This window comes from Ornithorhynchus anatinus, chromosome 4 (genome assembly GCF_004115215.2).
Source record: "Ornithorhynchus anatinus isolate Pmale09 chromosome 4, mOrnAna1.pri.v4, whole genome shotgun sequence".
NCBI classification, from domain to species: domain Eukaryota; kingdom Metazoa; phylum Chordata; class Mammalia; order Monotremata; family Ornithorhynchidae; genus Ornithorhynchus; species Ornithorhynchus anatinus.
The window spans coordinates 48,134,982-48,158,308 of record NC_041731.1 but is presented as its reverse complement, the minus strand read 5'-3'; the positions used below and the strand labels follow the sequence as shown (position 1 = coordinate 48,158,308).

Sequence of the window (23,327 nt, the reverse complement as noted above, 5' to 3'; positions counted from 1 at the left end):
TCTGCTCTTCCCCCTTCCCCTCCCCTCGGCACTTTGCTCATTTGTATATATTATTTATTACCCTCTTTATTTTGTTAATGAGGTGTATATCGCCTTGATTCTATTTATCTTGATGATATTGTCTTGTTTTGTTCTGTTTGGGCTTGCTGACTGTCTCCCCTGTTTAGGCTGTGAGCCCGTCACTGGGCAGGGATTGTCTCTATCAGTTGCCGAACTGTACATTCCAAGCGCTTAGTTCAGTGCTCTGCACATAGTAAGCACTCAACAAATACTATTGAATGAATGACAGGTGGCAGAGCCAGGATTAGAACCCATTACCTCTGACTCCTAAGCCCATGTGCTTTCCACTGAGCCATGCTGCTTCTCTTATTTGGGTGGTGTTTTCTCCTCCCTGGTTAGTTATTTTATGAAAAGGAAAGAAAACTACAAAAATGTTTTAAGAAATGAAAGTATGCATGATACATAAGAATACCATAAAGACACGCTATTTATACTGTTATAAAAATGTAAAACATTTGAATAAGTGGGAAGCTATATGCTTGTGTTGTTTTCATTTTTAAATGACCTCAGGGCTTTCCCTTCTCTTTTCACTGCCTTTTATACATGCAATGCATAGGATTACAACCCAGGCTCCCTAATTCCCAGAGCAGTGCTCTTTCCCCTGGCTCAACAGTAGCAGGTCCAGTAGAGAGAGTATGGTTCTAGGAAACCAGAGACCAGGGCCCTGGTTTGGCGCTGCCAGGTGGGGAATGCCTCATTAATAATAACTGTGGTATTTGTTAAGCACTTACTGTGTGCTAGGAACTGTACTAAGCACTGGGATCTATAAAAGCAAATTGAGGTGGACACAGGTCCCTGAACCACATGGGGCTCCCAATCTTGATCCCCACTTTGCAGATGATATAACTGAGGCACAGAGAAGTGAAGTGACCTGCCCAAGGTCATATAGCAGACAAGTGGGGATTAGAACCCTATATCCACTATGCTTTGTTGCTTCTAATGCCGGGTGGGGCCATGCCATCAGTGATGATAGCTTCTGGACAAAGAACAACCTAGGGCATTTCATGAGTTGGACAAGCCCAGAAGGAATCTGGAATATACCAGGCTAATAAGGATGGCAAAGGCCAGAGTGGCTACCCAGGCAACTGCCAACTGGGCCTGGTGCTCCAGCATAGCATTGGCTTTATGCTATGGTCATTTCAGCCATACATGGTCCTGCAGGAAAAAAAAAGTCCTTTGTTTTGAATTTGCTGTGTGTTGCCCTCTTGCCTGCCTCCTCAGTTGCTACACTCCTGTGCTCCAGCAGGAACACGACTGGCAGGGGAGAGTCTGAGTGGCCCCACACAAACCATTAGTGTTATAATCAATTCCTCCACACAGATTCTTGGTCCTGCAGTTTCAAAACTGTGGCTCATCTGTCACTCCCACCTGGAGAATCCCTATCTCTGTGGAAAAACAAGGAATAAATATAGGATCCAGGTTTGGAGGTGTGATGGTGCTGTTCTGTTGCCAGATAGGGGTGGAGGAAACCCACTGGGGAGTTGAAGACAAGGAAGGAGAGCCCCCAGGGGGCCATGCTGTGAATCAGAGGTCGAAGAACTCAGAGTAAATCTTGCCCTGGGAAAAACAAGGATGACTTACCCATGTGGGTGAAAAATAACCTCTGGCAACTTTGCATCTCTGGGGTTCTCCTTTGAAAGCTATTTCTCTGTAATTCCTGTAGAATGGTTTATACAAATGCCAAAATTTTTGTCTTACATGGTGCCATTTTACAAAATGAAAAATGCTGAAAAAGAATACTGAAAAATAATTCAACTCCCCTACAAACATTTATGTACTCTCTGGGCACACTGGGCTCCTGCGATCAAAGCAGCAACTCAGAGTTCTCAGTGTCCTCCCACAGGACAGCCACACAGCCTCCCTGGGAACTGGCACTGACCATCCTTCGCATCAGAGAAGACTCCATCCTGTCCTGCCTTCCACAACCTGCAAGAAACCTACAAGTGCCCAAAACATGAAGTCTTCCCAAAACCTCAGGAAGACCAGCAGCTGTTGTAACAGTCACAGTGGCTACGGGCGTATCTTGGACTCTGAGCCTTGAGGAATCTGAAATTCTTTTCCTCTAGCCACAGCACCCTAGGGATTTTTGCTTTTATTCTGCATACTTGTCCTTGTCTTTTATATTGATTTAGTGTTTTATTGTTTCATCACTCCATATGTGTCCATCATTAGTCCCCTTTCTCTTGCTTAGAGTCTCACTTGAGGGCAAGGGGCCGTATCAAATTCCCATTTTTGTATACTTTTCTAGCACTTAGTACAGTACTCTGCACAGTAAACGGTTAGTACATACTATTACTACTATCTTCTCCACAAAGGAGGAAGAGAGGACACATCACCTGGTTTAAGGGGGAAAGAATTCATTAGCAGTTTGGTATCTGAAAATAGTGCTCTGGGAAAGAAAACCAAGCTTGGCCATTCATGACCCCTTTCCACGTTCTCTCTGCATATTCGCTGCTTTCAAAACATGCCATAATGCTTCTGACAGATTCCACATACCGACTTTCAAATTGTGAACTCTGAGAAATTATTCACCTCCAAGCTCCTTTCCAGGCCAGTTTATCCATCACCAAACACCTAATCAACCTTGTGTACACTCTACGTGATGTTATGCCACCTGCTAAATACACCTTTTCACTGTTTAAAAGAATTTAGTCCCAACTGTGCATCTCCTTTCAACTTCTAAATTATTCCACCCAACAAAATTATATATTAAATCAACCAACAGTATTTACTGAGGGTCTGTTCTGTGCAGTGCACCGTACTGAGCACTTGGGAGATTACAACAGTGAGTAGACATGATTCCTGCCCTCATTAACAGAAAGTCACGTATTATTTTGGAAATAAAGCACAGCCTTAAACCCGAAAATGATTTTATTATTTGTGTATTTTGTCAACTTTATTTCTGCTTAAAATTCTATGGATCTGGAGCAGACATTAACTTACTTGTAATTATCATCTTCCACAAATTTCTGAAGCTCTTCAATGTAGCGCACAGATTTCAAGTACTTTTGTACATGAGGAAGTGTTATGAGGTGATCTGAAATAGAGAGAGAAAACTGTGACTTCAAAGAAAAAACCTGCTATACAATACTTAGCATTCTCTTTGCTTAGAAATAGTTCATGCATATAACTGTTCATATTCAAAGGTATCACTGATGGTGATGAGGTTCATCCAAGAATGCATTTGTCTGAAAAGGTTAGTTTGAGATTCACAGAACTGGACATACTGGGCATACAAAAAGTTGTCCTTTTCTGGGTGGTTTGTTGAATGTTTGCAGCATCTGACACTGTTTTCTCTTGTGCTGTCTTGTCTCTCCATGCAAAACTTTTCCTCAAAGAGAGCTACTCCTCTCTTGATGATAGAGTCATGTAGGTCTGTCATCAACAACTGACTCCCAGTTTTATGCTGGGATTCAGCACTGACTGAGGCTTTGTTTTACCATGTCCTTAAAATGCTTCCTCTGCCTTCATTCCTGTCAGTTTCCCAATTTCAGGCTTTCCATAAAGCAGCTGTTGGAGGCTCTTTCTGTTGCTCATTTTTTTATGGAATTTGTTAAGTGCTTACTATGTGCCAGGTACTGTATGAAGTTCTGGAGTAGATACAAGATAATCAGGTTAGACATAGGCCCTGTCCCATGTGGGGCTCACAGTCCCCATTAATCCCCATTTTACATATAAGGTAACTAAGGCACAGAGAAGTGAAGTGACTTGCCCAAAGTCACAAAGCAGACAAGTGGCAGAGGCAGGATGAGAACCCAGTTGTTTCTGACTTCCAGGCCCATGCTCTATTCTTTAGGCTACACTGCTTCACACTGCTCATTCTCTTCACAGGTCCCACCCTGCCTAGCTGTGTTACTATGAGCATAGCTTCGATGCTAGGATTCTATATTCCAGAACTCAATTGTCCATGATCCTATTCACACATAACTTGAGCCCAATCCCTAAAACACCTTTCCGAAATCAAGGAAAGGTTGAGTTATTTGTCCTTGGTGTTTTAGTTATTTAACTATCGGAGATAGAGGGTGAACTAGGTGACCTCTTGAGGTCCCTCCCAGTTCTAGGTACTGTGAGTTTCCTTTCTGTCTGGAGTTCTTATCATTGGATAGCATTCAAATACTTCACAAAATAGTAGCAATCTTCAAAACTGAGGATCTGGGGGTACAATTTGAGGAGAGGGAAAAGGAGATAAGAGGGTATCTCCAAAAGGATGGAATTTGTCTAGTTTGAAGTAAGCAATTGAAATTTACTGTTTTTGAATAATGAACTACCAAAACCAGTAGCAAGCTACAATGAAAAACTTCCTGAATATAGATTCAGATTACATTTAGAATACATTTAGAACCTACTGGATTAGAGCAAAAATTATACTGGTTGGTTCTTAGAAAATCATGCATTGTGCATTGGAGTTTCTGACCAATCCACACCCAGTGCTGGGAGAGTGCATGGTGAATTTCTGGGAACAGGGGCAGTGGACCAGGGAAGAAGCCAGCCTCCTTCAACAAGTTTCACTGGGCTGTGACTGCTACCACTGCATCTGCCCCTGCCCTATAGCGGCCACCCCTACCCCACAGCAGCCTACCCCCCAATCCTCTGTTTTATCATGTCTGAAATCAAGAAAAAGTTTTAATGAGTTTTCTTAATATTTTCAAAAATTTAAGGTTCTATATTTACTGCCCCAACGAAAATGAGTGAGACATAATGATCCAGTATCACTGATGCTGCTTTCCTTGAACAAATCTGGTCAAAACAGAGAATGCACTAAAATATTCCTTTTTCCATTAAATCCAGTCACTTTTCTGAGCATGGATTTATGCTTCTCTTGGGGACACTCCAAACTATTTGCAGACCGAATGACTGGAGCTCCGACAGCTGTAATTCCAGAAGCACTCTCTTCGCTGTCAATAAAATAATTTCTGGTTGGTTTTTTTTTTCACTAAACTGGATACTTTCATTATAGCCTATGACCGATCCCTTGGTTTGGAGCTTGGCCCAAAAGCTGAGGGACTGTTGGGGTGAACACCCGAGTGGGTATATGCTGCTTTGCCCTTTATTCTTCCAGGGGCTTTTTGAAAGGCATATTTTCATTTTCGGTAGGAAAATCCCAGGTGAATGAGACCTCATAGAAAACCTTAGAGGAGGCTGCTCGCTCATTTAAACCTAAGAGTTAACCTCAAAAGGTTTCTTCTGTTGGGGGAAACATGAAGCTGGAAAAACCACTGAGATATTTCTGTCCAAAAACAGTCAAACATTTTGCAAGAGCTGCTCCAGGTATGGATTAATGTCATTTGATAGTCTTAATGACAGATGGAATATCAAGTTCTCATGGGCAATATTTATAAATGACAAGATGGAGTTGATAGCAGATGATGTGAGCATTTCCCATAGAGCCTTTAGGACCCCAAATTCACCACTGTGTTGCAATGGCTCACAGGCAATGTACATTTTCCTTCCATTCAAGAGAAAGGCAGTGCATGAACCCATTCCTCAATTTAGTGGTGAAACAGTATTAACAAGGGAGTAAAGTTGAAAAAAGCAAGACCTTATTGACTGTAAGAATGATTAAACAGGAACCCCAGGATGGAATGCAGTCCCTAGAGATCTTAAAAATAAGACTGACAGCCATCTGGGCCGGGTAGCATTGGCAATCCTGGATATATAACAATAATAGTAATAATTATGGCACTTGTTAAGCACTTACTATGTGCCAAACAGTGTTCCAAGCACTGAGGCAGAAACAAGTTAATCAGATTCAAGACTGATATTGCCCCATATGGGGCTCACACTCTTATCTTCATTTTACAGATGGAGGTAACTGAGGCCAGAGAAGTGAAGTGACCTGTCCAAGGCCTCACAGCAGAAATGTGGTGGAGCGGGATTAGAACCCAGGGCCTTCTCTATGCCCCATGACTGCATAAAAAGCCATTCTGGCCAGAATGCCAGCTTTAGTCTAGTGCCCAAGCTCTGTTGCTTGTCAGGTTCTGGGCCATTCTGTTGGTCCTTTCAGTCTCTCCTCTCTCTCTCTGCTACCCCTCTGTAATCCTGCCATATGTTTCTTGGACTTTCCACCCCACATCACTTTCCCTAGCACCCAGAGCAGGAACCCCAGAACAGTGGAGATAGCATAGGGAGCCCAGAAGCAGTGGAAGTTACCTGTTTTTTTTAAATGGCATCTGTTAAGCACTTACTACGTCTAAGGCACTGAACCAAGTGTTGGGGTAAATTCAAGCTAATCAGGTTGGACACAATGTCCCACATGAGGCTCACAGTCTTAATCCCCATTTTGCAGATGAGGTAACTGAGGCACAGAGAAGTTAAGTGCCTTCCCCAAGGTCATACAGCAGACAAGTCATTTCCTTCTGACTCCCAGGCCCATTCTCTAGCCGTTAGGCCATGCTGCTTCCACTAGAGCTTGCAAACACCTTGTCCACATTCCTGAAACTCCTTTCTTTCCTCCCTCAGCATTTCATGGCACTTCAACTGATGGGAACCTGGACAATTGCCCAAGGCTTTCCACTCTCACAGGGACCCCTACAGTCACCAAGATCTTCAAAGGAACAGATCTTCCTCATCCTCCATAGTCTGGGTCCTTCCCTCTCCTGTGACTCCCAGCTTTTAATGTGGTACTTAGTAGGAGTGGTAGTATTTATTGAGTGTTCACTGTGTGCAGAGCAATGTACTAAGCACAGGGAGAGAATACCCAGGTGGAAATTAGATATGGTTCCTGCCCCTTGGGGAGCTCACAATCGAAGAAGATCCAGAGGTGCCCAGAGATGTGACTACAAGAGGTTTCACTACAAGAGAAAATCAGCTAGTTATGATCCATTCTAAAGGCAGACATGTCTATCCCAACCAATATTCAGCTACTCACCGTAGCTACAGGAGACCTGTAAATCAGCTATTATTCGGAGGATATTGTTCATCTGATTGGACCTTTGTTCATTCTCCATGATACTTCCTGAAGCAGGATACGCTGAATCAATATAGATTAAGTCCAGAAGGTAAATTCCTGAAATTAAAGCAGGTATTCATTATTGAAATAATGGACTAACTCCCATTAACAGAAACTGAATATTTTATTACATTCAGAAAGAGTAGTATACTACCTTTACCTCACTACTTTAGAAGGGATTCAGAATGAGGTTAACAAAAAAGCAAACAATAGTTCGGAACAACTCCAATATAAAATTCTCATCTTGCACAGAGATTTTTTCACTCTGAGATGCTATCTGCAGTATAATTCTGGCAGAACTTTTGGATTTCAAGTTCATTAAAAACACCGATGAAATTATTTCAGCTTGCAATCCAACTGAAAAACCTTAGGCAATCACAGTGGAAAACATCATCAGTTTTCCTTTTCATATAAAATTTTATATATTTCCTTTTTCAATGATTTCATGTATATAATTTAGAATCTTTAGTTGGTTCTGTATATTATATTTATGATTAAATATAAATCATTGATTCTTCTCCATATTCTTGGATTAGTGTTGATGTTTCAGTATAATTACTGTGAAAAGCTAATTATTGAAATGTTTATTTGTATTTCCACTTTTCTAAACAGAAAGGTAGATACTTCTGGTATTTATAATGCACTTTCTATATTATAAGCACTAAGGAAGAGAGAATTATCAGATTAGACACAGTTCCTGACCCACACAGGGTTCACGATTATAGAGGAAGGAAAAACACACATTTTAACCTCTTAGTGCTTTGCTTTCTTTCTCTATAATATGAGGATAAAAGACTTGCCCAAGGTCACACAATACACCAGAGGCAGAGTACGATTAGAACCTGGGTCTCCTGACTCCCAATTCCCCGCTTTTTCCACTAAGTCGATGAAAAAATGATGTTCAAATAACTGAAAAATATCCACAACAGCCAAAGGCCAACAGCCATGTTATTTGAACATATCATTATGGGAAGCAGTGTGGCCAAGTGGGAAGAGTCTGGGTCTGGGAGTCAGAGGATCTGGGTTCTAAGGCTGACTCTACTACTTGTCTGCTGTGTTACCTTGGACAAATCACTTAACCTTTCTGTGCCTCATTTTCCTTACCTGCACAATGGGAATCAATACCTGTTCTCTCTCCCCATCAGACTGTGAGCCCAGTGTGGGAGAGGGATTGTGTCCAAACTACCCCACCACTTGGTCAAGTGTACAGCACATAGAAAGCAATTAAGTGTCATAATAATTTCTCTAGTCTGCAAGCTCCTTATGGGCACAGAACCTGTCTACCTCCTCTGTTGTACTCTCCCAACCACTTAGCAGAGTGCTCTGCACACAGTAAGCACTCAATAAATAGCAGTGAATAATTATTGGAACTATTCTCGTGCCTCACACTGTTCAGATAATCGGCTTTGTACTCTAGTTACATTACTGAATTGGTTAGGAAACTTGATTCAGATGAAGGTTAATGAAGGAATCAAATATATGACAAAAACCAACCTTTCATATGTCCCTTTACTATAGCAAGTGGTTCCAACCTGCAAAAGTAAAATCCCTACATTTCCCAACATAGAAATCTTCTCAATTAAACCCTAAAGGAAAGCCTATCTTTAAGTAAGATAAATCATGCAGCATGTGTTGGGGTCCGTGACACAAAACTCTTCAATGTGTATTGTATACCACTGTGCCACCCTCTAGTGATGTGCTATGCTGGACTGGATGGGCACCTACAAGTTTGGCATGCATACTGGTCAGGCTCTGATCCATGGTAACTGGCAGGGACCACTCAAGGATAGGAGGTCTTGGACAATTAGGATCAGTGTGGAGCTACTGTGGAAGGCATGGTTTACTTCTCCCCCTCAAGATGAAGCCAGCTAGTCATAGTCTTCTTAGGAGCCTTCTACACTCAATCAGCTCCTCCTCTCTTATCTTACCTCGCTCAACTCCGGCTACCACCCAGACTGCAGGTATCGCCCCTCTTACACAGATCTGCTCACTGTGCCTCTATCTTGTCTATTTCACCAATGACCCCTTGCTCACATCTTCTTTCTGGCCTGAAACTCACTTCCTCATCATATCTGACAGTCCATTTCCCCACCTTCAAATCTCTACTAAAATTACACCTCCTCTAAGATATCTTCCCAAACTAATCCCTCATTTCTCCTATTTGCCCTCCCTTCAGTCTCACCTGTGTGCTTGGTTCTGTGCCCCTTAAGCACTTGATCTTCACCCCAGTTCCCCAGGATTTATACACAAATACCTATACTCTCCCATTTCCCCATCTATAATTTCTTTTAATGTCTGTCTCTCCTTTTAGTCTGTAAGCTCCTCGTGGGCAAGGGTTGAGTCTATTGTGGAAGCACTGTGGTTATAAAAAAATAACCTTGTGTTAGTCCCTTCTCTTCTAACCATTCCTTCTGAGTTGTTTTGTTTCTAGCCTTGCTTGACTGTCTCCTAACCACACTGTTTAAGTGAACAAGAGTAACTCTGATGACTAGAGTCCCTCGGAGTGGTAAAATACCAAGAGTTGGAACGTGAAGGCCCTTTAGGCCTGGACTCGATTTCGTCTGGCCAAGACACCGTTTACTCGAAGCGGGCACATCACACATGCTCCTCTTTCCTTTATTCTATCCTATATAGGATACCTGTCTATCTGTCTATCAGAAAGTTAGGTTGGTCCAGGTCTTGAGATAGGAAGAAGTCAGGTCAGGATTTCTAACCTGGCTGTCAGTAGTGTTTGCCCACCAGATTCTTATAATGGAGAGAACTAGGCAGGGCCTAATAATAACCCTAAGTAGAATTTTTTGCTGTTTGGATTAAGGAATATACAATGATTTGTACTCTTTGATCACGTGTGAAGCTAGGATGCTGAACCAACCGTATATAAAGAAACTGTATTACTTGGAGTTGAGCTGGCCTTGACCAGTAGAGGAAACTCCTCCCGTCAACCCCCACTCCCTACTAGTGCTAGAAGAAGTCCTAGTAGTAATAAACTTGTCCCCGGCATACCCTTTTGAAAACAATGCAGAGTCTGTGAAGTTTTCTTCCATACTATCAACACTATTGTTACTTAGTACAGTTCTCTGCTCACACAGTAAGCACTAATCCCGCCTCTACCACTTGTCAGTGGTGTGACCTTGGGCAAGTCACTTAACTTCTCTGTGCCTCAGTTACTTCATCTGTAAAATGGGGATTAAGACTGTTAGCCCCACGTGGAACAACCGGATTACTTTGTATCTGCCCCAGCACTTAGAACAGTGCTTGGCACATAGTAAGCGCTTAATACAATTATTATTATTAAATAACCACTGGTTGATTGATCAGTTGATTGTTTGGGTGAAGCAAGCAATTTTATAGACTTCGGCTAGCTCTTCCCCCATTTGGGGTCAGTGGTGTGATCCTAAACAGCTGCTCAGAGACTTAGGGTGCTACCAAACAGTACTGCTGACTCTTCAGCAACTAAGCGATCAATCAATTCATCAATTAATCATATTCATTGAGCGTTTACTAAGTTCTTGGAAGAGTACAATATAACAAAGTTGGTAGTCATGTTCCATGCCTACAAGAAGCTCCATGGACTCCCTACAAGCAGAGGGTTTTTGCTTTGATTTTCTTCACTGTCATCAGAAACCACACTTACGTTTCCAGGATTGGTGATGGGCGGTACTGAGCAATCCACATTCTCATCCAATCTCCCTGTGGCCAGCAAGCCATATCAGGCGATATCTGGCCAAGGGTAGAGGCATGAAGGCCTCATCCGCTTTTTATATTATGGATGGGTGTCATAGTGACTGTCGCCATAAAGTGTTAGCAGTCTTTGCAATTTACATAGTACGGGGTTCCTTATGAAATTGATGGTGGGAGTTTCATGCAATAGACTGTGACTGTTGGACTGAGAATTTTGGGAAATAATTAAGAAGGAAAGGGAAATGAAAAAAGGGGCGAGATCTCGAAAAGTAATGTGGCCTATTGGAAAGAGCCCGGACCTGAGAGTCATAGGACCTAGGTTCTAATCCTAGATCTGTTTGTTTGCTTGCCTTCTGTGTGACCTTGGGCAAGTCACATATCTTCTCTTTGACTCAGTTTCCTCACCTGTCAAATGGGAATTCAATTCCTGTTCTTCCTTTCAAGACTGTGAGCCCCATTTGGCACAGGACTACGACTGACCTGATTAACTTGTACATATTTTAACGCTTAGTACGGTGCTTGCCACATAGCAAGCACTTAGCAAATATTATGATTATTACCCATGAAACACTAAAATACAATTAAATTTGATGAATGGTGCTCTTCAGAGCACCTCCAGGGTTCACACACAAAAACCAACCTCTGTTGGGAGTAAGGGGGTAAGAGGATGGGACTTCCTTGCTCAGCTATAGCTTCCAATAACTGTGCTGGCCCACGGCTACATTTTGATGACATTCATGCAGCCCCAAACACAACTCCTTTAAGAAGACAAAACTCCCATTCCCCTCCCTCTTGCCCTCGCTTCTGGTTACTGGTTCTGAGTCCACATTATGCAAAACCCTCTTTCTTCTGTTGTACAGGAAGAACTGGCAATATTTTATAGTGGAACAAATATGAGAAGGAGTCACGAGGTTCCTGGATTCTGAGACAGGGAAGGTTTTACCAAGTTGGATGGGAAAGGGGTAGGACTGGGCTTTGGGGAAATGATGAGGAGTTCCACTTTAGACATGAGGAGTTTGAGATGCTGGTAGGCCATCCAAGTGGAGATGGTCTGGGGGAAAACAGGATATGTGGGACTGCAGATCTGATCCCAGGTCAGGGTTAGAGAGATACATTTGAGAGTTATCTGCACCAAGGTGGGAGATGAAGCCAAGAGAGAGGAGCAGCAGGGTGTAGCGGATAGAGCACGGGCCTGGGAGTCAGAAGGTCGTGGGTTCCAATCCCAGCTCGGCCACTTGTCTGCTGTGTGATCTTGGGCAAGTCACCAATTCCTCTATGCCTCAGTTATCTCATCTGTAAAATGGGAATTGAGACAGTGAGCCCCAAGTGGAACAGGGACTGTGTCCAACCCAATTTGCTTGTACCCACATCAGCACTTACTACAGTGCCTGGCACACAGTAAGCGCTTTACAAATTGCTATTATTATTATTATTATCATTATTATTGAGATCCCTGCAAGGGTGAGTGTAGAGCAAGAAGAGAAGGGGGCCCGAGAAAGAGCTTCGGGGGATGCCAGTCAGAGGGTGAGAAGCAGAGGAGGAGCCAGTGAAAGATCCAGCTTTTCATCCACATCACTTATGAGCCAGTTTCAACACCAAATAGCCCAAAAGGATCACAAACAACAAGGACCTGGAAAGAGGCCAGCCTACTAGCAGTGAGGTCATGCCCATCTCAGCATTCCTAGATTGGGTGGAACATTTGAACGAGAAGGGGTGGGAGTAGCTGTTGGATGGTAAACTGAAATGGGGAGACAACAAACATGGAGAACCTGATGAGCGTATATTTAGCCCATCTATGACAAGCCTCAGGTCCCTAATTAACTTCTTTTAATGGTATTTGTTAAGCACTTATTATGTGTCAAGCACTATTCTATGTGCTGGAGTAGATACAAATTAATCAGGCTTGATACAGTTCTTGTCCCACATGGGGCTCACAGTCTAAGTAGGAGGGAAAGCAGGTATTGAATCCCCATTGAGGAAAGTGAGGCACAGAGAAATTAAGTGACTTGCCCAAGGTCACATGGCACATACATGGCAGAGCTGGGATTGGAACCCAGGTCCTCTGGTTCCAAGGCCTGTGCTTTATCCGTTAGGCCACACTGCTTCTCTTAAAGGCTTTGATTGATTTTTAATAAAAATAATAATAATTATGGTATTTGTTAAGCAAATTTGTTACTAGTGCACTGTTACTAGTTACTAGTGCCACTGTTCTAAGCTCTGGAGTACATGCAAGGTAATCAGGTTGTCCCACATGGGGCTCACAGTCTTAATTCCCATTTTACAGATGAGGTAACTGAGGCACAGAGAAGTTAAGTGGGCTTGCCAAAGGTCACAGCTAGTATATATTATTACCTTATTTATTTTGTTAATGAGGTGTTTGTCTCCTTGATTTTATTTATCTTAATGATGTTGTCTTGTTTTTGTTTTATTCTGTTTTGCTCTGCTGTCTGTCTCCCCCATTTAGACTGTGACCACGTCCCCGGGGAGGGATTGTCTCTATCTGTTGCCAAACTGTACATTCCAAGTACTTAGTCCAGTGCTCTGCACATAGTAAGTGTTCAATAAATACTATTGAATGAATGAATGAATGAACAAGTGGCAGAGCGGGCATTAAAACCCACATTCTCCGACTCCCAAGCCCATGCTATTTCCACTAAGCCATGTTGTTTCTCTAGAATAAAGCCTGTCTCTGATCAGCAATTTTCTGACTTGTAAGACTATGTCGCCATTCAATTTCAAGAGTCATGAGCTTCTGAGAAGTTGAAAAAGTTCTCTGATTGGTTGATGAGGCCTCCACTTTGACTGGAAATAGGATGCAGTGGAAAGAACACGAACCTGGGAAGACCTGGGTTCTAATCCTGGCTCTGCCACTCGTTTGTTCTGTGATCTTGGGCATGTCACTTGCCTCAATTTCCTCACCTGCAAAATGGGGACTGAATGCCTATTCTTCCTCCTACTTAGACTGTGAGCCCAATAAGGGATAGGCACTATGTCCAACCTGATTATCTTTCATTTTACCCTCGTGCTTCCTACAATGCCTACTTGGCTCAAAGTAAGCGCTTAACAAATACTACATCTACTATTATTATTAGCTATAGATTCACAGACTCCCGAATAAGGCATACTTCAAACACCACATCTACTATTATTAGCTATAGATTAATAGATTCCCAAATAAGGCATACTTCCCAAATAATGCCCTTCATTTTTCTTCACTTGCTACTGAAAGTGACTTTGAAGTGACTACAAATGCTGCCTCTATAAAAAAAACGATTCCTCAATGCCAATATAGGGGAAAGCACTGAATAAGGAAAAAGGTAAAACTTCCTTTATCAATGTTTCAGAAACCATTAACTGTCATTCTGATCACTGACAGAACCACAAGGCAGGATGTGGAATTTGGTGGAATCTGTGCTTAAACTGTGCCAAGAACACTCAGCAACTACCTTGCAGAGGGTAATTCCCTGATAGTGTATACAGGGTTACGTGGCTGAACCCAGCAGGATGAAACTGGACACACCACTGCTGTCTGTGGGATACAAAGAAGAGAAGCGTGCATGCAGTTTCAAAGCGGACACCTGTGGTTAGGCCCTAAGCAACAAGAGATGCGGTGGACAGGCAGACCGCACATTACTGGCTCCACTCTTCTCTGCACTGTGGTTTGGAGAGTCTGGACCACACTGGATTCCTCCGGAACTCTTTCTTGTCCCTTCCCCAGCCCCTCACTGGGAGGTCCAGAAGTGTCCAAACCAGGAAGACAGCATGGTGCTGTATGGATTCTACCGAGAGGTAGTTAGCCTCTGTGTCCATCCCATTTGCTTGTATCCAACCCCAGCATTTAGTTCAGTGCCTGCACAAAAGTAAGCACTTAAATACAATAATTATTATTACTATCCAGAGAGACTCTGCTGAGGCAATCTAGATCAGGAGTGGGGAGCCATTGGTGGGGGTGGCTGGCTGGGTGACTAAATTCAGTTGAGAAGGACTCCTCTGTTCACCTGGAAGCAGTACTGACCCCGCCTCAGGCCATGCCAGGTTCGATTCCTGATTATGGAAAAAGTGGGCACCGCAAGGCTGCCTCTTAAATCCAAGGTGCCTACTCAGAGAACACCATGTCTAGACTCAAGTTAAGATTCTTTGGTCTGAAAATCCTCCTTCTCCCCTATTTTAACATGTGGAATTGAATAAAAGGTTTGAAAAAGGGAGGATGTGGGATTCTTTTCTCCATCAATAACTGGACTCAGGAACTTAGCTGACAAGGTATTCACTAAACAAACCTGGGTAGAGTTATTGCTGAAAAACTTCCACTTTGGAATTCACTTAGAGACGCAAAACTCGAGGTTCACTGAAGATTTGGATTCAGAGCCCGTTCCTTAAACCTTTGTTTAAATGTTAGGATCCTGGAAAATGGTGCTCATCAAAGCCCTTTCCATGAAGTTTCCTCCTTTTACCGCATAATAGTTATCAGGTTTTGGGTTTCTCTTCTTGCAGAGCATTCTTTTCCATTTTCAATTTTTTTCCACCCAGTTTTCCAGAGCTGCTCTGAGGGTATTTCCACACCCTTGCTATGTCAGAGTGTCCACTAATGCAGCTCTTTCTGTGTATGTGAATCCTCAACATGGTTAGAATGCCTGAAATGTATTGCGGCTAAAGCTTGTAAGAACTAAACCTTTGGACATTAGATAATCAACAAAATTTTAACATCCCCCAAGCGAAGCACAGACTCTGTGATTAGCGAGGCAGCGTCTGGTGAATGACATACATTCAGAAACAGAAACCACGGTACTCAGTGCAAGATACAATTGTGGCTGGGTCATGCTGAGTCTGGGTTTTCTCCTCACGTGTAAGCTGAGAACCTGAATGTTGATGACTCGGCAAGAACATGCAGAGTTTTTTGTTTTGTTTTTTATGGAAGGTGGGAGCTGCGAGAATTAGGCACGTATGGAATAATATATCTGAAGTCAGGTCTGAGCATGGAGCGCTTTCCTGAACTTCTCACAGAGGCTTGAATACTTGGCCAGCAGCTGGAGATGATTCAATTCTTCCCCTAGAAAGCAGAACTAAAGTTGACCCCTCCCCTCGTCCCTCAGTTGCAGGGTTTGGTTGGGCTCCATCATGGCTCCCGGGCTTGTTGACTATTTTATTTCCAGCCTTACTTCTTTCCTGGCTGGATGGTGGGTGCTGCAGCATGCAATAAAACCCATCGATAAATCGATATTGAGCAATTACTTTGTGCAGCGCACTGTACTAAGTACTTGGGAGGGTATGATACAACAGAATTACCAATCACTTTCCCTGCCCATAACAAGCTTACGGTCTAGAGGGACGAAGAAAGGAGATTCATGTGAGAGTGGGACTTTAGATGCCTGCTACTGCCTCCCCCAACCCTGGACCCCAACTAGCCTAGAAGTGATGACAACAAAGTAAGGAGAGGGGACTGGTGATATTGGCCAACACCGATGCTACTTACTGCCTTGCCCGTGATCCTGCCCCAAGGCGAGGGTGATGATGCTGTGACTAAGTGCCACAGGAAGGGCGTGAGGCAGGGAAAGAAACATTCATTTGTCCCCTGAACTACGCTGGTTTTGCAAAAAACATGTTTCCAAGAGCAGAGTCATCAGAACTCTGCATCCCCTGAATGCCTGTCTCGATATTGCTGTTTGTCCTGGGAGTCGGCTGAATTGGGCAGGGAATGTCACCATTTATTGTGGTATTGTACTTTCCCAAGCACTTAGTACAGTGCTCTGCACACAGTAAGTGCTTAATAAATATGAAGAAAAGAAAGAAAGAAGGAAAGAAAGAAGGATCGAGAAAGAAAAAGAAAGAAAAAGAATGAGAAAGAAAAAGAAAGAAAAAGAAAGAGAGAAAGAGAGAAGAAAAAAGAAAGAAAGAAAGAAAGAAAGAAAGAAAGAAAGAAAGAAAGAAAGAAAGAAAGAAAGAAAGAAAGAAAGAAAGAAAGAAAGAAAGAAAGAAAGAAAGAAAGAAAGAAAGAAAGAAAGAGAGAGAGAGAGAGAAAGAAAGAGAGAAGAGAGAAAGAGAGAAAGAGAGAAAGAGAGAAAGAGAGAAAGAGAGAAAGAGAGAAAGAGAGAAAGAGAGAAAGAAAGAAAGAAAGAAAGAAAGAAAGAAAGAAAGAAAGAAAGAAAGAAAGAAAGAAAGAAAGAAAGAAAGAAAGAAAGAAAGAAAGAAAAGAAAGAAAGCTTCACAGAACTGAGTTGTGTGCGGGTTGTAATTTCCCCATCCAGCTAATCTCATCCCACCCCAGTCCTAGCCCTTGCTTGCTCGGCCTGAGGAGAGGGAAGAACTGTGGCATCCAGGTCTGTACTGAGCCACACTAATTCACAGAGTGGTTTGAGGTTTTTTGACATTACTACTCATGAGTGATATTTTGCCAAATGTGTGTCTATTGCAATGGACAGGTAGGATTTAAACTTGAAAAAGCCTAATGGGACCACTGCTCATTCATGGGCAAAAAGTCACTCATGATTAGCCCCACTACCATCCTAGCACAACACCTCAACTCTGCTCCCTTCAGATCCCAACTTCAGACTTGGCTGTAGTAGTCTGGCTTGAGCTGCTGGATCCATGGGTTAAACCCAGGCCAGAAAAAATTCTAATAGTCCTAGAGGAATAAAAGTGTAACCTCCCTTGTATTTTGGGTATATACTGCCAGGTATTTTGTGTTCTTAAGCAGACCTGCATAAAATAGACTGAAATATGTTCAAGACCGCTTTATTGCAATAATGGAGAAAAAGTCAGCCCAACCCTTTCAAGTCTGAGATAATCACCTATACCGTGAAGCCATGATGGAAAAGCCCTGGCATGATGGTGAAGATATGGGAGCATTTTACAATGCAATCAAATATGCTCAGTAACAGCTACAGTCTAACACATTCAAGGGTTTTATAGGTTGGATGAATACAGATTAGAAGTCAGGGTGAACCCTTCATTTCTCTGGAATCTGACAAAGAGCCAAGATAGGGAGGCAATGTAGCCTAGTGGAATGAGCACAAGGATGAGAAGCATCATGGCCTGTGAGAAGCATCACGGTCTAGTGGATAATGCACAAGCCTGAAAGTCAGAAGGACCTGGGTACTATTCCCAGCTCCATCATTTGTCTGCTGTGTGACCTTGAGCAAGTTACAACATCTGTGCTTCAGCTACCTCATCTGTAAAATGGGGATTAACAATGTGAGCCTCATATGGGACAGGGACTGTGTCCAACCTGATTAGCCTGTCTCTACCCCAGTGCTTAGTATAGTGCCTGGCACATAGTAAGTGTTTAACAAATAAAATTTTTAAAAAATGGAAGTTAGGAAGTTAATCCCAGCTCTGTCTCCTGCCTGCTAGGTGACCTTGGGCAAGTCACTTAATTTTTATTTGCCTCAATTTCCTCAACTACTAAATGGACATCAAACTTACCCCTTGGTCTGGGAACCCCCAGTAGACCAGGGACTGTAACTGATTTGATTATCTTGTTTCTACCTCAATGCTTAGCACATTATAGCACTTAATAAACACCATCACTAATGTTATCAATTTTAGGGTACTTGATTATGACTTACAACTACACTTTGATTCGGAGAGGATATGGATACCAATCTTCCTCAGAAACAACACGGATGAACTCTAGATACAGTCGCATAAGCAACTATATCCCATGATAGTTTCCTGCAAGCTCTCACCTTTCTTTTTAAAGATGTTGATGAGGGTGGTATCTCTGAAATTCTGTGGCATTTACTAAGTGTTTCATATGCTGAGGGGGAAAGTCTGGACAGATCCAGGTGCTTAGAACAGTACTTGGCACTTAAATACCATCATCATCATATCTAGAAATACATTTGCTCCCGGCTGATAGCTCTAGGCAGTAATGCCTCCAAAGTAGAAATCAAAGTGTAGGGCCCAAGTGTAGTTAGTTTGAGCCCTGTATACAGCTAGTCGATTCACTAACCCACCCCAAGAGAGGTAGGTACCTATTCTTTATTGAAATATCTCCAGGGATGAGGAATCAAACAACTCCCTTTTGTAGAGCATGCCAGTGTTCAACCTCAGTGGTCCAAAAGTTCTTGTTTTATGCCTGACTAAAATCCCTCTAGCTTTCCATGAAGTCCATTTTCTCTTGCCCAGGACTCAGTAGAGAACAACAACTGCTCAGCATCCTCCTCACAAAACTCTTTCATAGATTTGAATACAGCTATTCAGCCATCCCTTCTGCTAGTTACATTATAACCTGGAAGATCTGCTTTAACTAATCCTCAGAGGACCTATTTTCCATCCCTTAGAGAAGCAGTGTGGCTCAGTGGAAAGAGCCCGGGCTTGGGAGTCAGAGGTCATGGGTTCGAATCCCAGATCTGCCGCTTGTCAGCTGTGCGGCTGTGGGCAAGTCACTTAACTTCTCTGTGCCTCAGTTACCTCATCTGCAAAATGGGGATTAAGACTGTGAGCCTCATGTGGGACAACCTGATTACCCTGTATCTACCCCAGCTCTTAGAAGAGAGCTCTGCACATAGTAAGCGCTTAACAAATACCAACATTATTATTATTATTATTATTATTATTATTATCCCTTGATCCACAGCGATGGACTCTCATCATGTTCTCTACACTTTTTTGGAAACAACAGTGACCCAAACGGTAGAGAACCCGAATAATGGGGTCTGAACAAAACAGGAAGTGGGGTGTAGGTGACCTTTCCTTGATCCCCCTCTTTTGCCTGACCTAACTGAAGTATTCATTTTGGTATCATTCCTGCTCATTGTATCTCCTTTTCAGTTTTCGCTTTTCTGGCCTGGTCCACAGTTAATTATACTTTTTCTTTTAAGTCTTCTTGAGTGATCTGGCCTAAATACCATTTTCTGTAATTGTTAACATAAAGTCGGGCTGAATGGTATCAGCTAACTTCCCACCAGTTTTGAATACTGTCTGAGAGACAGTGTCTACGAGAATTACCTTCTTGTATTGGAACCTGTAGTAGGAATACCTTTCAACAGGGCTCATGGGCTGTTGTTATTATTAACAGTAGCAAGAATACTACTATTTGTTAGTATAGTAATAATAATTGTCACATTTGTTAAGCACTTACTACGTGCCAAGCAATATCCTAAGCCATGGGGTAGAGACACGATAATTAAGTCCAACATGGGGCTCACAGTCTGAATAGGAGGGGGAATAGGTATTCATTCAATTGAATCCCCATTCTGCAGATGAGGCAACTGAAGCACAGAGAATTTAAATGACTTTCTCAAGGTCACAGAGTAGATAAGTTGCAGAGCCGGGATTAGAACCCAGGTTCTCTGACTTCCAGGCCTGTGCTCTTTCCACTAGGCCACAGATGTTCCCTAGTGTTAAGGAACTTCTTGCTGGTATCTTCAATCTCCTGGAGGAACTCATCATTAATCCAGCTACATGGTTTGGCTGCCCCTTTTCAATATTTTGCATTTCCTGAAAGTGTTTGGGTCATAAAGGGGATGGCTTGCCATCTCTGTGGCTACAGAGATTTTCACAATTTCCAGGTCCTTTTGCTGCACAATGCTTTGACCCAGTGGGATGCCAGTGTTGAAAACTTTGGTGCAGCCAAAATGTCATTTTTTGTTTGGTAGATGAAAATAGTGTTGGTAATGATGAGCTGATGTTTGGCACCATCCCTGAGTAGAAATAGGCCAGTGCTCTTTTGCTTTCCATTCCTGTGTGGTCCAATGACATTTTCTCACTGCCACGCTGTTACCAACCTGGATGTTGAAATCCCTCATGACAGTCGGTGTAACTTCGAGGTATTTGAATCTTGGAGAAACCTCTCTCCTTTTTTCAGAGCTATATGTGCAAATGGGGCAAGGAGTTTTGCTTTCCAAGGTCAACTTAGGGTTATCAGTTGGTCACTTAAGCCACTGAGCAAATCTGAGTGTCGTGAGGCCCCTGAGAGCCTAAATGAGAATTGCTGCTCTAAAGAGAGGTGTCTTGCCACAAAAAGGTAATTCCTCCACAAGCTGACCTTCATTAAGACACTGGATTTTCTCAGAAATGCATGGTCAACTCTGTGCCTTAATCACATTTTCTGTCATTCAGTCAGTCAATCATATTTATTGAGCACCTATTGTGTGCAGAGCACTGTAATAAGCACCCAGAAGAGTACAATATAACAATATAACAGACACATTCCCTGTCCACAACGAGCATACAGTCTAGAGTCTGTACTTTCTGGGAGACTGCTATTCTCATCATTCCATAATGGCTTGCAGATCTATGATGTGATGGTTATTTTCTCAGAATCAGGTCAATTGTCACTGGCTTATGATCTGTGAGAACAAGCTCCCATAGTCTTCTGGGAAGCCTTGTTCAGTTTGGGTGAGGCAGGTGAGTTGAGGCACCATGTCCACCCATTTCTCCATTTGGGATGAACTGTGCATTCCTAAACAGCGCTACTCAGATGAGTAGCACATGTCCATGCATCAGTAACCGAGGAACTAGTATCCTGGACCCCCACCGTGGTTAGGTTTTTGGTTTAGAGACTCCCACTGTTCACTGACTGCACACTTGGGGCATGGACACAGGGCAGCATTATATTTCTGAATTTCTGCAGCATCAGTACAGATCTTTGAAACCATTAGGGACTACGCGCAAATCCTCTAGGCCACAGACTCTGTGACAGAAGGTGCTTGAGAGAACAGACTGGCCTATCAGCCATTGGGAGCTGGGTAACCACAAGTCTCATCTCATCAAGCAGCAGGAGGTTTAATCTGTGCAATGCTTGAACCAGACAGCAGGGCAGAGTGTTTAGTGAACACTTGCTTTTTGTTTTGTTGCATTTCTTCCAAATGCGAACCAAGGGGAATTGAATGTTAAATCACTTCAAGGCCCAGAGCCAGACATGGATTTCTGAGTAAAATGTTCAGTGGTGGCTAGGCTTCTGGTTTCACTAAAATAGGAAAAAAACTCTAAAGTTACCAAATCACTTTTATTCCAACATATATGAAGATTACCCTATCCCCATCACTAAAGCCTGTAATTTCTGCATATCTTCAACTCCCATTACCATGTCCTGTTTTGTCTTCCTTCATGACATTTCCAGAATCTGCCCCTTTCTCTCCATCCAAAGGGTGGTCAATCGATGGTATTTATTGATTGCTATGTACAGAGCACTGTACTAAGCGCTTGGAAGAGTATAATATAACAGAATTAGGAGATACGTTCCAAGCCAACAAGCTTACAGTCCAATGACTTGTCAGATCCCCAATTAATTGCATCAGCCTCACTGACTTCCCTGACTCCAGGCTCTCCTCTTTCCAGTCCATACTCACTCTGCTGTCCAAATCACTCTTTAAAACATTGTTTTGAGCATGACTCCCCACTCTTCAACAACCTCCAATGGTTAAAAATTCCTCTCTGCATCAAACAGAAACCCCTAACTCAGGCTTTGAGGCATTCAGTCAGTTTTCTCCCCACTACTTATCCTCACTCTTCTCTCATTATACTTCAGTTCAAATACTTCATTCCTCTCAAGCCAATCTACTCCTTGCACCTCTTTCTCACCTCTCACACAGCCAATCTTTTGCTCACACCCTCCCTTCTGCCTGGAAATCCCTCCCCCTTCACATCCTACAGACTTCTGCTGTCTCAATTTCCAAGGCCCTTCTGAAATCACATTTCCTACAGGAGAGTTTTTCGGATTAATCGCTCAACTCTCTGCCCTTCATCACTCCGAACTATCACTTTGGCACATCTGTATCACCTCAGAACCTGGGTATTTACAACTCCTTCCCCACCCAACAGCATTAAGTAACATATCTTTATTCTCTATTGCTTCCCTTACCTGTAATTTATTTTAGTATCTATCTCCCCAACTAGATTGTAAACACCTTGAGGGTAAGGATCATCCCAAATGATTCTATCGTACTCTCCCAAGTCCTTCGAAAAGCCTGCTGTGCAGAGATACTATTGATTGACTGTTTCCATGTTATTTATTAAATCTAAAATAGAAATTGCATTCACTGGTCTTCATCCATATAACTTCCACTTCAACAAAATGGCAAATTCAAATGGAATACAACCCCATAAACCATGCAACACAAAACCCAGGAGCGTCAGTACCATATTTAGGACTAATTTAATGATACCATTCATAGTACTGCTACTATGCGTTGAACTGGCCATCACCTGATAAACTGGTTTTCTCATAAGTTTGGAATTTATCCCAAAGTGGCATCCAATAAACCCAGAAAACTGAATACTAAACTCCTGCAGAACAAAGCCCCTTGGAAGAAACTTCATGTTTTTTATTCCAGCCCGATTAGAGCAAGAAACCCCAACTGCCTCTACCAACGGGACCAATATTTGGGCAGCACTCTGGTAAGAAGACTGACAGCCCACTTTAGGTGAATGAGTTATGTGTTTGGGTGTTCCGTTCTGCCTCCCAGAAGACCTGAGACTGAATCCATTCAGAGTTCCGCTTTGAGCAAGGAGAAGAGAACTCCTCAGTTGCAGTGATATTGGCAAGGAAGCAGGGAGGAGAATGACAGAAGGGGCTCAGCAGCTTTCTCCTCCTCCTTTTCCTCAGGATTGACTGATACCACCAATGTGGTTGCTCCTACACCATGGCTATACTGCCATATCTAAGCCATTGAGGGTTGGAAATATTAATCCAGCA

At 42.7% G+C, this 23,327-nt stretch overlaps 1 protein-coding gene across 6 annotated transcripts in view; it reads right to left on the bottom strand.

Annotated features, from left to right (window-relative positions):
* RALGPS1 (Ral GEF with PH domain and SH3 binding motif 1) overlaps positions 1–23,327 on the bottom strand; it is a 480,822-nt gene that overhangs the window by 124,282 nt on the left and 333,213 nt on the right. For all 6 annotated transcript variants that reach the window (XR_005659940.1, XM_029062600.2, XM_029062604.2 and 3 more), the window contains exons 10-11: positions 6,929–7,066; positions 3,004–3,097 (exon numbers count right to left, since the gene is read on the bottom strand). Coding sequence is in view for 5 of the 6 variants with exons in the window: in XM_029062600.2 (XP_028918433.1) it covers positions 3,004–3,097; positions 6,929–7,066 (232 nt within the window). In the remaining variant the exon portion in view is untranslated. The remainder of the gene's footprint in view (positions 1–3,003; positions 3,098–6,928; positions 7,067–23,327) is intronic.